The sequence below is a fragment of the Equus caballus genome, chromosome 3, assembly GCF_041296265.1.
Source record: "Equus caballus isolate H_3958 breed thoroughbred chromosome 3, TB-T2T, whole genome shotgun sequence".
Classification (NCBI taxonomy): Eukaryota; Metazoa; Chordata; class Mammalia; order Perissodactyla; family Equidae; genus Equus; species Equus caballus.
Genome location: NC_091686.1, coordinates 45418908 through 45432887, shown reverse-complemented (window position 1 = coordinate 45432887; position 13980 = coordinate 45418908). Strand labels below are relative to the sequence as shown.

The 13980-nt window shown below is 41.6% G+C and overlaps 1 protein-coding gene across 1 annotated transcript in view; it reads left to right on the top strand.

Moving 5' to 3' along the window:
- MTTP (microsomal triglyceride transfer protein) overlaps positions 1–13554 on the top strand; it is a 45837-nt gene extending 32283 nt beyond the window's left edge. The window contains exons 13-18 of the mRNA XM_001498490.5: positions 225–322; positions 417–538; positions 2224–2451; positions 8164–8288; positions 10279–10449; positions 12211–13554. Of these exons, the coding sequence (XP_001498540.1) occupies positions 225–322; positions 417–538; positions 2224–2451; positions 8164–8288; positions 10279–10449; positions 12211–12382 (916 nt within the window). The 3' untranslated portion in view covers positions 12383–13554. The remainder of the gene's footprint in view (positions 1–224; positions 323–416; positions 539–2223; positions 2452–8163; positions 8289–10278; positions 10450–12210) is intronic.
- The last annotated feature ends 426 nt before the right edge of the window (positions 13555–13980 follow it).

Below are 13980 nucleotides of genomic sequence, written 5' to 3'. Positions count from 1 at the left end.
TGCTGTCATTTTGATACCAAACTGAATTTTACGTATGTGAGTAATGGACAGGAAAGCCCTAATCCCAAAGCTGGGGCTTCAGCTGGCACCTCTCCAGTCTTGGAGCGGCAGGAGGAAAATTTGGCCACCTCTTTTTTCCACTGAGGGTTTGATTTCGTTCCAAATCTGACTTGGGAAATAGCCATTACAATGAATGTGCAGCTTCTTCCTTTTACGTGTTGCAGCAAAATGGTCCATCGAGTTCTGAAGGACATGGTTGTTCATAATTATGACCGTTTCTCCAAAACTGGATCTTCTTCTGCCTATACTGGCTACATGGAACGTACGTAACCCAAAAAGGGGTTCTCCCTCCATGCCCTTCCCCAGCTTGGGTGATGCTGGAACTGTTATTAAATTGCGGGGTTTTTTGTCATTAGGTAGTCCCCATTCGGCATCTACTTACAGCCTTGACATCCTTTACTCTGGTTCTGGCATTCTAAGGAGAAGTAACCTGAATATCTTTCAGTACACTGGGAAGGCTCATCTTCACAGCAGCCAGGTAACTCCTTTTCCATTAATTTTGCTTAATAAAGTACGTAAGAAATTAGTCTGAGGTAGAATAAAATATGCACTGATGGTAACACTGTAGAATGCAGAACTGAGCGGTGGCTTCTGCCATAAGTTGCTCGTGACTCCGTCATCTGCAGGAGGCGGTATGGTTCATAATCCCAGAGAGAGTTTCAAACACGAACTTGAAACCTAAGTATTTTGGTTCACTGGACTTGCCAAACCTCCATTTGCCATTTCAAAGGTATACATATTCACAAAATTGAAATCATGCCAGTATTTCTCACAAAAGTTTTAAAAAATATTTTATTTTTATTCACAGATATATTTCTTATAGTCATATATTAGTTCTGGAATATATTTTCCTTTCTCTGGATGTTTCTATGAAGAGATTGATTCCCCATAATAAAAACTTTCATAATAGAACATGGCTTTCTAAAGAGTCGTTCTATATTTTTCAATACTGATAGGAGAGAAAAGAATAAAGTGTCAGCTTTTGACAACTGGCTGATTTCCATCCCTTTGGTTTTATCTAAAATTTGGTGACAATCTATAAAGGTTTCCTAATTATGAAACATACTTTCCTTTTAGTTTTCATGCCTATCAAATTATGACCTTCTAAATAAGTTCATTTAAGCTTTAAAAATGATCCAGTGCTATATACGTGAGTTTGTATCAATATTATATTACCACACCCCATGAGAGGACTCTGCTGAGAATACTGTGCCCTTCTGTCCTGAGGAATCACCATCTGTCTTCTGATATGCACTGTGAAATGCCAAGCACCCAGTGGTCAAGGGGCTGGGTATGGAGGACAGAGAATGTGTAGGATTCCTATGTATGGTAGAGCTCAGGGTATTAGCCCTCTTCATGGCGATCAACAGCTTTCTTTTAGCTCGAGAGAAAAATTTGGTATGGAAAGGTGTGAGTCATGGCGTAGAGAGTTCCACACCCTCTCACAGCAGAAGCCTTAGGTCGACTGTCCCAACACCTCTCCCTCTCCTTTTAGGGGCTCTACAAGATAGCCAATCCATTATGTATGACAGTCCTGGAGAGACGGAGAGTCTTTCGGACAATATCATAAAGTCAAAAGCTCATGGCCTTTGTAGTCAGACAGAAGGGGTTTGAATCCTGCCTCTGCCATTTGAGCAGGGTTTTTTTTTGCCTTATCTGCAAAATGGATAAAGCTATATGTACCTCGAGGGTGGCTGTGAGGATTAAGTGAAGAAAACTAGCTCACCTTATATTCAGGCATAGAGTTGTTTTTCGTTTTTGTCTATTTATTTATTTATTACCTAGCTACTGCAGATATTTGAATTTTATTTCATTTATTTTTTTGTGAGGAAGATTGGCCCTGAGCTAACATCTGTTGCCAATCTTCCTCTTTTTGCTTAAGGAAGATTGTCGCTGAGCTAACATCTGCGCCAATCTTCCTCTGTTTTATGTGGGATGCTGCCACAGCGTGGCTTGACACGCAGTGCTACGTCCACAACAGGGATCTAAACCTGCGATCTTGAGCCGCTGAGGCGGAGCATGTGAACTTAACCACTGTGCCACAGGGCTGGCCCCTGAACTTTTGACCCCTAGCAAAATTCTACCCATAGCTCGGAAGGCTCACCATCACTTACATAAAGGCGGGGAGCTCGCATCATAACTGATGTATCCATTTTTCCTCAGGTAGTCATTGAAGCGCAAGGACTGGAGGCCTTAATTGCAGCCACTCCTGACGAGGGGGAGGAGAACCTTGACTCCTACGCCGGCATGTCAGCCATCCTCTTTGATGTCCAACTCAGACCTGTCACTTTTTTCAATGGATACAGTGATTTGATGTCCAAAATGCTGACAACATCCAGTGACCCTATCAGTGTGGTGAAAGGACTTATTCTGCTAATAGACCATTCCCAGGTAATTCATTCATTCTGCAAGGATTTGTTGGATCTCTAAAGTGTGCCAGGCACAGTTTCAATGTGCTCTATGCTTGGAGGATACAAGACAAAGTTCCACTCACCTTGGAGCTCACATTCTAAGCATTCGGTCCTCTTGCTATTGGTGCCCTTTCTCCTTTTCTCCTTTGCTGTAGGTAAGCAGGGTTTGTGTGTGTGTGATTGTGTGTGTGTGTGTGTGTGTGTGTGTGTTTGCCTTTATTAGCTGATTCAGACTTCTCACTGCCGAGGCGAAAGAGAAAATACTCAATATAATATAATATAATGTCAATTCAATAAAACTGAAAGAAAAAAAGAGAAAATACTTATGCTAACAGAAATGAGAACTTATGGAGAAAATAACCTCAGATACAACAGAGCAGAGGTGGCACTACCTCTTCATGTGGTTTTCCTGGGCACAAGGGCATAGATGATATTTATTGTGAAGGCAGGCACTGAACTGCATGGCTTCCTAAGTCACCAATGACATTTATCATGACAGCGATGATGAAGATCCAGAGAGTGCATCGTCTTGACCCTGCCAAGTTAGTAGAGCCACAAACAACCACTGACACCAACTACGTGTTTCATGGAGACTCTTTACTCAAAATTCTCGTGTTCACAGAATCTTACAAAGGTTCATTCATTATCAGAGAATAGGAGTACTTTCACTCACTTGAACTGCATTCTTCAGATCATCCTTACGATATTGAAAATACTCGAGGAGATTGGATTAAAATTTATAGACAACAGTATTTGCCTGGGAAGTTCGCTTTTGTGGTTTAATAACTTTATGAGCAATAGCCTAGGTCTGAGTTCTGCCCCCACTACTTACTTTCTATGTGCTCTTGGGCAGTTGCTTAATAGCTTTACACAGGATTTCTTACTAATACAGTATGCCCCCCTTATTTGTGGTTTGCTTTCCACAGTTTCAGTTACCCGTGGTCAACCGCAGTCCAGAAAATAAAACTAGGTCACAATGCCTGCATCATTCACCTCATTCCTCTCATCACGCAGGCACTGTGCCATCTCACACCATCACAGGAAGAAGGGTGAGCACAGTGCAAGGAGATATTTAGAGAGAGACCACATTCACGTAACTTTTATTACAGTATGTTGTTATAATTGTTCTATTTTGTTACTAGTTACTGTTGTTAATCTCTTACTGTGCCTAATTTACGAATTCAACTTTATCATAGGTATATGGTCATCATATATGTACAGGAAAAACAAAGTACATATTGGATTTGGTCCTATCCATGGTTTCAGGCGTCCACTAGGGGTCTTAGAAAATATTCCCCACGGATAAGGGAGGACTAGCATAAAGTGAGGCATTTAAAACAGATGAACCAAAGTTTTTACCGTCTTCGCTGTTTGCCGGATGATTTGAGGATTCTCATTTGTTGGATTCTGGTTGTGAAATCATAGATTTTAAGACCTGGGAGAGAGCTTAAATGTTAAATTTTGCTAAAACTCCTCCAAAACATTGTCAGTTAGAACTAACCGTCAATTCCCCATCTTTATTATCCCTCACATCAGTTCACAATGCCGTCTGTAACAAAAAGCCGATTTAGAGTGGCTTAACCAAATAGTTCAATTTTTACCATGCAACCAATATTTGGAAGTAGCTAGTCCAGGGTCGTTATGGAAACCCTAAGATATTATCAGGATCCAAGCTCTTCTTCCCTCAGCTCAGTCATCTTTACTTGTGGCTTGTCCCCCATGCTTGTCCCCTCGTGATTATCAGCTGATGGCTACACTGCCAGCACTATCGACTCATTCCAGGAAGGAGGAAGGGAAGGGGCAGCAGAGTCTGACTCTTTTTAAAGAACTGTCCTGGAATCTCTATCTGTTCCTGTAAAAGTTAAGCATCTACAAAAGGAAGCCCTTTTGTTATTGACCAAAACTGTGTCATATGATGTCTCTAGCTGCAGGGCAGGCTGGTAAATATGGTTTTTCAATGGATGCCTTGTCGCTCTGAATGAAACTGTGTTTTCGTTAATATGAACGAAGAGAAGAAGGGCAACCAACAGTGGCTCTCATGTCCCTCAATCCTCAAGGACACACGTGAGAAAAGTTCTCAGACCATATGAGAATTTTACACTGCACATTTCCATTGCAGTGTTGGCTCTGGGGAGATGCGTTGTTAGTGAACGAATCTCTAAAGAAGGCCTAAGAGTGCTGAGGGAGTGGTCCATATTCTAGGACACAGGAATAATAGCAGTTCAGCACCATCTGTCTGTGCTCAGCTACCCTTCAACAATGCCTGACGGTCTGAATCGGGTGTAAAGCTTGATGCAAACATAGGTAGTAACCTACATTAGGGTCAGCAAACTTTTTATGTAAAGAGTAGAAAGTAAATACCTTAGGCTTTGTGGGACACGTGGTCTCTGTTGCAACTATTCAACTGTGCCATTGTAGAGTGAAAACAGCTATCAGTAATACATTAACAAAGGAGGACGCCAGTGTTCCAACAACATTTTATTTGCAAAAGCAGCGAGGGGCCAGATTTGCCTGCAGACCATAATTTATCAGCTCCTGATCTAGATTATCTTGTAAGGTTTTTCTATTCATTGAACAAGGGCACCTAAGGAATATTCTAAGAAAAAGATGTCCTGTTGCTATTAAACATAACCCAGTGTCTGTATTTCAGAGTGGAGTATTTGGCAGATCTGGGCTTACTATACAGAGAAGCTGTGTGAGGCGCCCTGGCTCTGCAGAGCACTCCACTAATGCCACCCCAGCTTCAGAGGCACATACCACTCTAGGTCAAGTGCTGACTTTGAAGGAAATTTTGGCAGTGGGCAGCCTGTCACAGCCACCAGGGCAGATGGAATTACTTTGTGCTCACTCTCTCTCTTTTTTCGGCTAATTGGATTACTCTTCAGAGAAGGATGTCTGCTAAAGTCAGCTTATTAGGGGGATCCTTTTTATCTAGCAAAGAACATATTTCCCCGAATGGAAGCAATGGGATGAGTTGTCAAAGTATTGGTGTCTGAACTGTAAGAAACACCTTTGGGAGCAAAGGTCAAGGATCCAAGGAGCCACATTAGCTACAAATACAAAGCTCCAGGATCGTGTTCCTGTAGTTCAGAGTCAAAAGTTTAAACACACATGCACTCTGGGTCAAACAAGGACCAAGCCTAGGCTCTTTTTCGCAATATTTCTGAGAACAGGCTTCCTGCACACCAGGAGACAACAGAGAGCTCTGAGTTTGTGCTAGCCATGTCTGAGAGTAGAAAGGTCTCCACCCTAGAGACAGTCTGGGTGTTCATTCTGGCTCCATCCGTGGCCACCAAGCCTGATTTTTCTTGTCAATCTTCAGATATAATGCCTAGCATGGAAGATTAGTATAAGAATGAAATGAGACACCAAATGTAGACACAGTAGGGACACAGTGGGTGCTCAAAACTGTTAGTTCCGCTTATTTTATACCCTCACAAACAAGAACCACTGCACTATGTGCTTTAGTCCCTCTCACAAAGAAAGAATGGTTTGTCCTTCTACAGGGGTCAGTGGTTGGGCCTGTTATGGGGGTCCAAGCAAATTCCTCTGTGGTGGCATGTAAGAGTTCTTCCATGATCCCTTTGCACGGGAGAAATGGAATCTTCCCGGAAAGCCAAGGCACTCCTCAAATCCACACTGCAGTGGAAATGTTCTCTCTCCATAAGAGGCACGTTGTCTAACAGCCAGAAAATGTTCTTTTCCGTGGCACTTGGTGTGTTTTGACATCCATCTAATATATGGCCAGCAGGAAGGCCAAAGTCCACATCGCAGACCTTTTGTGGGTTGGATGAACTTAACAAGATGATAATTTTTGCATTGGGAAGAGAGGAGAAGACCCAAAGAAAGAAACACCTCTGAGGCAGGACACACAGCAGCGTTCATTTGGCAGCAATCACAGCTACACAGTGCACGTGCAGAACTCTGGTATCTTGGTTCTCCAGTTCATAGGCACAGCTTAAAATTTGGGCATGATTATTGTAGTTTTTTCAGGATAATTTGTATTACTTCATATTAGTTATGATACTTTAGACAACCCCTGCATCCTACCACATCCTATTTTGTTCTAGACTGAATGTAGCTGTGAGTATCCTTAGGGCTCTCTCCTATGTGTCCTGAGCTCTGTGTCGAGAGTCTCACGCTTTCAGCCAAGCGTCTTTGAGATTGAAAGTAGCTTCATGCCACAATCAGATTTCTCTAGAATGCCTGGTTGGAAAGCAAGTCCTTTGAATGAGATTTCCTGCCACAATTTTTAGGACGTGGAGAGAATTCAGGGAGATCAACGTGATCCTTTCTAGAAAGGGAGATCAAGGCATTTGAGTCAGTGAAAGCACAGCTTGTTTGGTCTGAGCAAGGCAGTTACAGAAAGAATTTAGTCATGCTGCCGCTTGCCATGAACCTAACATCGTGGAGAGAGATCAAAATTAATGATACTGAGCCTTTTTCCCAGAACCTTTATCATTTTCGACACTGTCCCCAGGCAATCTGATTGCAATCCAGCTGAAGATGTTTTCAGCCAACGTTACCCTCCCTAACATACATAGAAAATGCAAGACTTGAGGGCTAAAGGTGGGCAAACTGCACAAAATAATGGGTTTCAGACAACTACAAAATTTCTCAGGATGGACTGTGTTTACAAATGAGTGCCGTCCCTCTGGAACATGCTGTTGAGTTCATGCTGGACTTGTTTGTTAATTTGATATTCCAGTTGTCAAACAGCAGGTATTAAGGCTTAGTTAAATTGCCTTGCCTTCCTTTCCTAGCTTGATTAGGCGGTTCCTGGAACTTGCATAGGGCACCAGCAGTTTTTATCCTGCCTTTCAGTTGCCAGCAGGATGCAGTTGTCTATATTTGACACGGCACATAGCTAGAGAAGTGCTGAAGGACCTCAAGAGATCATCTAGCTCAACCCCTCACCCAACCCCAAAGCCATGGCTAGATTTCTGATGGAGATGCCCTCATTTTCCCCAGGCTGGTGGCTCTCAAATTTAGGTGCATCAGAAGCACATGAGGGCTTATTAAAACACAGATTGCTGGGGGCCAGCCCAGTGGCATAATGGTTAAGTTCACGTTTTCCACTTCCACAGCCTGGGGTTTGCTGGTTCATATCCCAGGTGTGGACCTACACACTGCTCATCAAGCTGTGCTGTAGCAGCATCCCACATACAAAATAGAGGAAGACTGGCACAGATGTTAGTTCAGCAACAATCTTCCTCAAGCAAAAAGAGGAAGATTGGCAACAGATGTTCGCTAAGGGCCAATCTTCCTCACCAAAAAAAAAAAAAAAAAAAAAAAATTCACCAGATTGCTGGGCCCTACCCTCAGAGTTTCTAATTCAGTAGGTATGGGACTTGCATTTCTACCAAGTTCCCAGTATGCTGATGTTGTTTCTCAGGGGACCACACTTTGAGAAACTTTGCCTCTACCAAAATGAGGGAATGATTGAAAGAAACACCCTTCTCAATTTGTGCTTCACTTCTCTAGTATTTTAGTTGACTAATCTAACAAACCAGCAGTCTACTTCTAGTGATCAAGATTAGAATAATGTGTTTCCAAGCCTAGGGAAATACTCCAACATTAACACAACTCAGATGGTATTATGTCCAGCAGGAGGTTGAATGCGCCTTTGGAAATGGGTTGGCTAAATTGTGCTTATTTTTATTATACTACTATTGTATATTTTCGTTTCTAGGAGCTTCAGTTGCAATCTGGACTTAAGGCCGATATGGAGGTCCAGGGTGGTCTCGCCATTGATATTTCAGGGGCAATGGAGTTTAGTCTGTGGTATCGTGAGTCTAAAACTCGGGTGAGCAATCGGTAAGCATACGTATAATATTCTATGCAAAGAACCACCGAGATATGGTTTTGGAATTGTTTAATTCTCTGACTTTTCAGAATCTATGCTTTCTATTTGTAACCATTAAATCACAGAGTAGGAAGTAACCATGGGAAGTCATTCTTTCCATAGCTGCTTGTGAGCAAGTCAGTACCTAAAATGACTCAGCCAAGAACCTTCTTGCTTTTGAAAACGCCCGTCGACAGCACGCCGCACGTTTGAGGAGTTCACTTCTCTTGGGCTCCACTTCAGTGTTGACAGTGCTGCCAGGAAATTTTACTTTGAAGTAAACTTTTTAGCTTATCCCTCTTGTTGGGATTTAAAATCTTTTCTTTTGCTGTCTTCAGTGGAGAAAGATAAAAAGCTGATCACTTTTGAGTAGAATCTAAATCTTAAGCATGAGGAGTCCCTGAGTTTTTTGTTAGCATCCATTTTTCTAAACAAAATGTTCTCAGCTCCTTTAGTTTTTTTCTAATCTACCTATCAGCTGAAAGTGAAGTATTTTACTTTGAACATAAAATAATATCTCTGAGCCAGTGTGTTCATCAAAAGAATTTTCCTTCTGTTTGTTATAGAATTGAAGAAAAAGAAATGGAAAATGCGATTAATTTTTGCCTTTTTTTGGTATTTAAAAATATGGTGGGGCAGAAGTGAGATAGAAGTGATAAAAGTAAATTTTTGATTTATTTTAAACTGTGGATGAAGGAATTGAGAACAATCAAAAGGTGGCACATTTAATGTGAGAGGTGACCCACAGTGGAACCAAAGGGTGAGAAATGGAATAGACCATCAGAGGGATCAGCAATATAATTTAAGGCTTCCCACTGAATAGGTCATCTTTCTCCTCTTTCTGGAGGATTTTCTAGATAGACCTTTCCCCAAATTAAACTGAATTGAATTCTTTGCAGGAAGAAATCAACAACAGCAAGAACAAAAAGAGTTTCGATTTTTGAAAAGGACACAGTATCCCTAAGAATCTACCAGTATCCACATTGTAGCCAATCTAACTTCACTTTTTCATTTGTTCAATTTAAAGACCATCTTGTAAGGCTTTGTTGAGTGTAAGATGTTGGAAGGTGTGTTCAGGGATTTGGGGGTTTAGATGATACCGCCTCTGACCTACTTTTCCACTGACAACAGCAGCAGCAGGGCCTCTAACGTTCACAACAAAAAGTAGTACCCCTACCAAAAATCGTGGGCATACAACTCTGATTTAACTGTGGGAGTATTTCCCACAAATTCACTTAAGGTCTGCAAATAAATGAGACTGGTCCTAGAGGTAAACCTTCTACTGGGATCGTTTTTCCTCTTCATTCATCCAAGCCACATTCCCTAGTCAATTCCATCTCTGTCCAGTCCTCTGGGGGATTATTGGAGAACCCACCATATCTATCCTTCCTGGACACCCATTTTACATGCCCCACTGTCGGAATGGTTCTTTGTGACACAGTATTTCTTCAAAGAGCTTGGCAACCATAGACTTATGTCTCTAGAGACCCTTTGGAGAAAGTAATGAAATGGAATTGAAATAGTTACATAAAAACCAAGAAAGAGCTAGTTACCAAGAAAATTATTATAAACGTCAGCTGTCTTCTTGGTGAATTTAGACTTTGTTTTAAGATAACTCAGGTATTTCTGACTTCCTAAGAGGACAACTTTCCAGGCATGTTTTCACCTTGGCCCTTGGTATGGCCATCGCAAACAGTAGTACCTGATAGACATTTTACTCGCACATCTAGGACTGAAGGCTAGGGGTGGGCTCAGGGCAAGGACAAACCTTCCCGCCCAATCCCAGGGACTACTCAGGCCCTGGCTCCCAACAGAACTCTAAGTACACACAGGTCACATATTGGTCCCTTAAGTGTTTCCTTATAGTCATCAGCATCACAAGTTCAGACCCTGTGAAACTATAGCTGTTAGTTGAGCTCAGTTAAATGTGACCTTAACAGATTTTTTTACCCAAATCCTTAGGGTGGCTCTGGTAATAACTGGTGACATCACCGTGGACTCTTCTTTTGTGAAAGCTGGCCTGGAAGTCAGTGCAGAAACAGAAGCAGCCATGGAGTTTATCTCCACAGTGCAGTTTTCTCAGTACCCATTCTTAGTTTGCATGCAGATGGACAAGGATGGAGCACCGTTCAGGTAAGAAGCTGTGCTCATGGAATGTTCCAGGGCCGTCCCCAGTTCACTAGGACCTTGCACTCAGTTTGAGCATTTGGTTTCAGAAATTAAAAGAAAATGGTAAAAACCCAGTGAAACATGAATTTTCTTTAAATGAGTAAAAGAATAATTGATAAGTCTGAAAAAAGAGTCAGTTTCTAGAATACCAAGAAACTGTAGTGACTAACCAGTTTATTTGATTCTGAAGATAATATCATGTTCTAATCCAGAAGTAATTTTTCAAGGAAACAAAAAGGATTTGATTTACTATAAGAGTTGCCATGTAGTTTCAGCAAAGTACTGGATGCATATATATATATAAATATATTTTTTTAAGGTTGGCACCTAAGCTATCGACTGTTGCCAATCTTTTTCTTTTTTCCTCTGCTTTTTATCCCCAAATCCCCCCAGTATATAGTTGTATATTTTGGTTGGGGTCCTTCTAGTTGCGGCATGTGGGACGTCGCCTCAGCGTGGCCTGACGAGCGGTGCCATGTCTGCACCCAGGATCCAAACCAGCGAAACCCTGGGCCGCTGAAGTGGAGCGCGCAAACTTAACCACTGGGCCACGGGGCCGGCCCCATGGATGCATATATATTATTGGCTATCTTCACAATTGTCTCCTGGACAGAAAGTTCAAAACAAAACACCTAGCAATCATTTACTGTGGCTTAAGAGCCCAAGTGAAGTCACAATTTTTAGGTAATCCATACAACAGCATTTTGACCTTGTTTAAGTTTTGGCTCAAGCTTGAGAGTGTGAGATTTTGAATTTAAAAAAAAAAAAAAAACGCTTTCAGAAGAACTTTTAGTGTCTTCAAAACCAAATATACATGTAATTGTCCATATAACTTTCTCGACACCTCTTCCGCTCTAGAGCTTCTCATTCACACTGTGTCCTTTGAATCTTGAGGCCATATTTGTAACAATGCTGTCACGTGGAAGTCACGTGCTTGGGTCTCCGTAGCGCTGACTCTTCTGTTGGTTGTGGAGGCCTCCTTGACACGTACCCCTAACCATGAAGCCATAGCCTACATCTCACTCTTCATAAGTAGGCCAGAGCTGAGCACCTTCTCTATTTGATTGACATTTCATGATCCAGCTAAGGAATGCAAAATGATGTAAGTACAAATATGTGTAGGTTATGTTTTTACAGAATAAAAGGTAGTGGATTATAATCAGAATATTAAGCAGTTGCTAGCTTGTAATAACTCGTGTCCAGAATAAACCTCCATGAATGCAATATAGAAAATCAAAATGCAGTGACCACCAACTGAAGCACATGGCTAACTGGTTCTACATTTCACTCGGGCCAGAGCTCTGGGAATGTTTCCCTGTCAGCATTCTCAGCTTAAGTCCAGTTGGACTTGCTACTTACTCAAAAGGGGAGTGCTCCCAAGGTGGGGCTCCTGGAATGTGGGGTGGGAGACATAGCAAGGCCTGCAAAGCTTAACAGCATCTCCAAAAGGCTGAAAGGAATTTAGTCCTTCATTGCAGAAAAATGTATGGCAGGATTCCCATTCCCAGCCATTTGAAGCATACAGTGAGTCTGTTGGTGTGAAAAGAAAGGGGAAGAAACAAATCGCCTGACTCACGGGAGTGAGAGCTGGGAGTCTGGCGCTCAGGCCCCTTCTCAGGTTGCTTTGAGAGGAAGCTTCAACGTACTCTCAGTCACTTGGCTCTGAGGGGTGTGAGGTGGCTTCAATGTGTGTGTGACTTTGTTCTTGTTGTTGTTGTTATGCAGGCAATTTGAGACAAAGTATGAAAGGCTGTCCACAGGCAGAGGTTATGTCTCTCGGCGAAGAAAAGAAAGGCTGGTGGCAGGATCTGAATTCCCGCTCCACCAAGAGAACTCTGAGATGTGCAAGGCGGTGTTTGCCCCTCAACCTGAGAGTAATTCCAACAGTTGGTTTTGAACTGATGGGTGCTGTTGGCTTGAACCTGTTTCCCCAGAAGGGATACAATGTGACATGCCGGAGTACTTGCTCTCTGAGAGCACAGTGTTTACATATTTACCTGTATTTAAGATTTTTGTAAAAAGCTGTAAAAAACCTCAAATAGTTAAATTTGGGCCTATTCAGTATACCCCCTACGGTGTCAATTTTGAGCCAACGTACGTGACACTTTTAGCAACGATCCTAGTTTTCGGGTACCTCTCTTGGATCCCATTTGATACAGTGAGAATCATTCTGCCCTAAGAAGAAACTATTGTTTATGAAAAAAACAAAGCAAAACACGCCATACTCACAAGAACCCAATTTTGTTTCAGCAATTTTCAATCAGTGTGTATGAAGCCCTTGATAGAACCTTAAATGTGGATTGTTTCTACCAAACATGTTGCCCAATCAGGAAAAAAAAGACCTTTTTTTCTTCTTTTTTGGGAGGGTAGGAGCAGGGGACAAGACTTTTTAAAGCCTTTTGTCAGCCAACTTCAAGAATTAATATTTATCTCTTCTATTGTTAGTTTTACTAAGCATTGAGATAGAAGGTACACAGAATTAGAACATACCATCGCATCTTTCTGCAGACCACAGAGTTAGATTGCTAAAAGAAAGCATTCAGTCCTCTGCCTTCTGCCCTACAAAAATAGTGAGCTTAGCACATAAGAATCAGAGACATTAATTTCAGAAGCTCCATTTGATTTTTTTTGTACTGTGTCTTTTTGACACTGCAATGTGGTACACTGTCCTTTATAAGGGATGACTTCATATATTCATCATTTTACCTTTCATTCTATTGTTTTGTGGTGGAAATTCTAGTCTGTTTGACTACAATCATACAAAAGCCAGAATAGCTGAGAGAATTTCAGCCAAAGAGAATGTTGCTTTGAGAAACTAATAGATTTGGACTTCTAAAATATGAAATCAAGGAAAGATTGTCTTTATTTGTATAAATTAAAAGAGCCATGTTAAACATTTTCAAATATTTATTAATCAAACAGATACATGTGTTTATAGTGTTAAACCCAAAACTGATAACAGGTGCTCATTTTTCCATTAAACACACACACACAGTGGAAGCTTAGCTAGCCTGCCATTGGTTGTCCATTTAGAATGATGTGTGATGAAATAAATATGTGTAAATCTTATCGAATTACTTTTGTCTTTCATTACTGCAAACACCGTATTTCTCTGTTCTTGCCACTTTCTGAGCCAAGACACATACACAAATAAATCTGGCTCTATAGTACGGGCTAGATTCTCTAATAGGAGGTCAGAGCCTTTTGAAAAATGGGCCACTGAAAATCGCCATCATTTTTAATACTCAGAACCACTTAAGGACCTGTCAACTTGAAAACAAGCTTCTAAGCCCAGTTTTCATAAAGGAGGGGACTGATACCATTATTGTTACATTACTGAGAAAAGAGAAAAAAATCAAAAACTAAAGGTGGGGGTGCTGTGTCATTGGTGGTGGCATTGACCCTGGAGGATGCCCTCTATAAAGACACTCATGCTGCAGCAAAAGCAAGGTGAGTGAGGGCACTAAGCTGAAGATTTCATGGGCTAAGGAACCT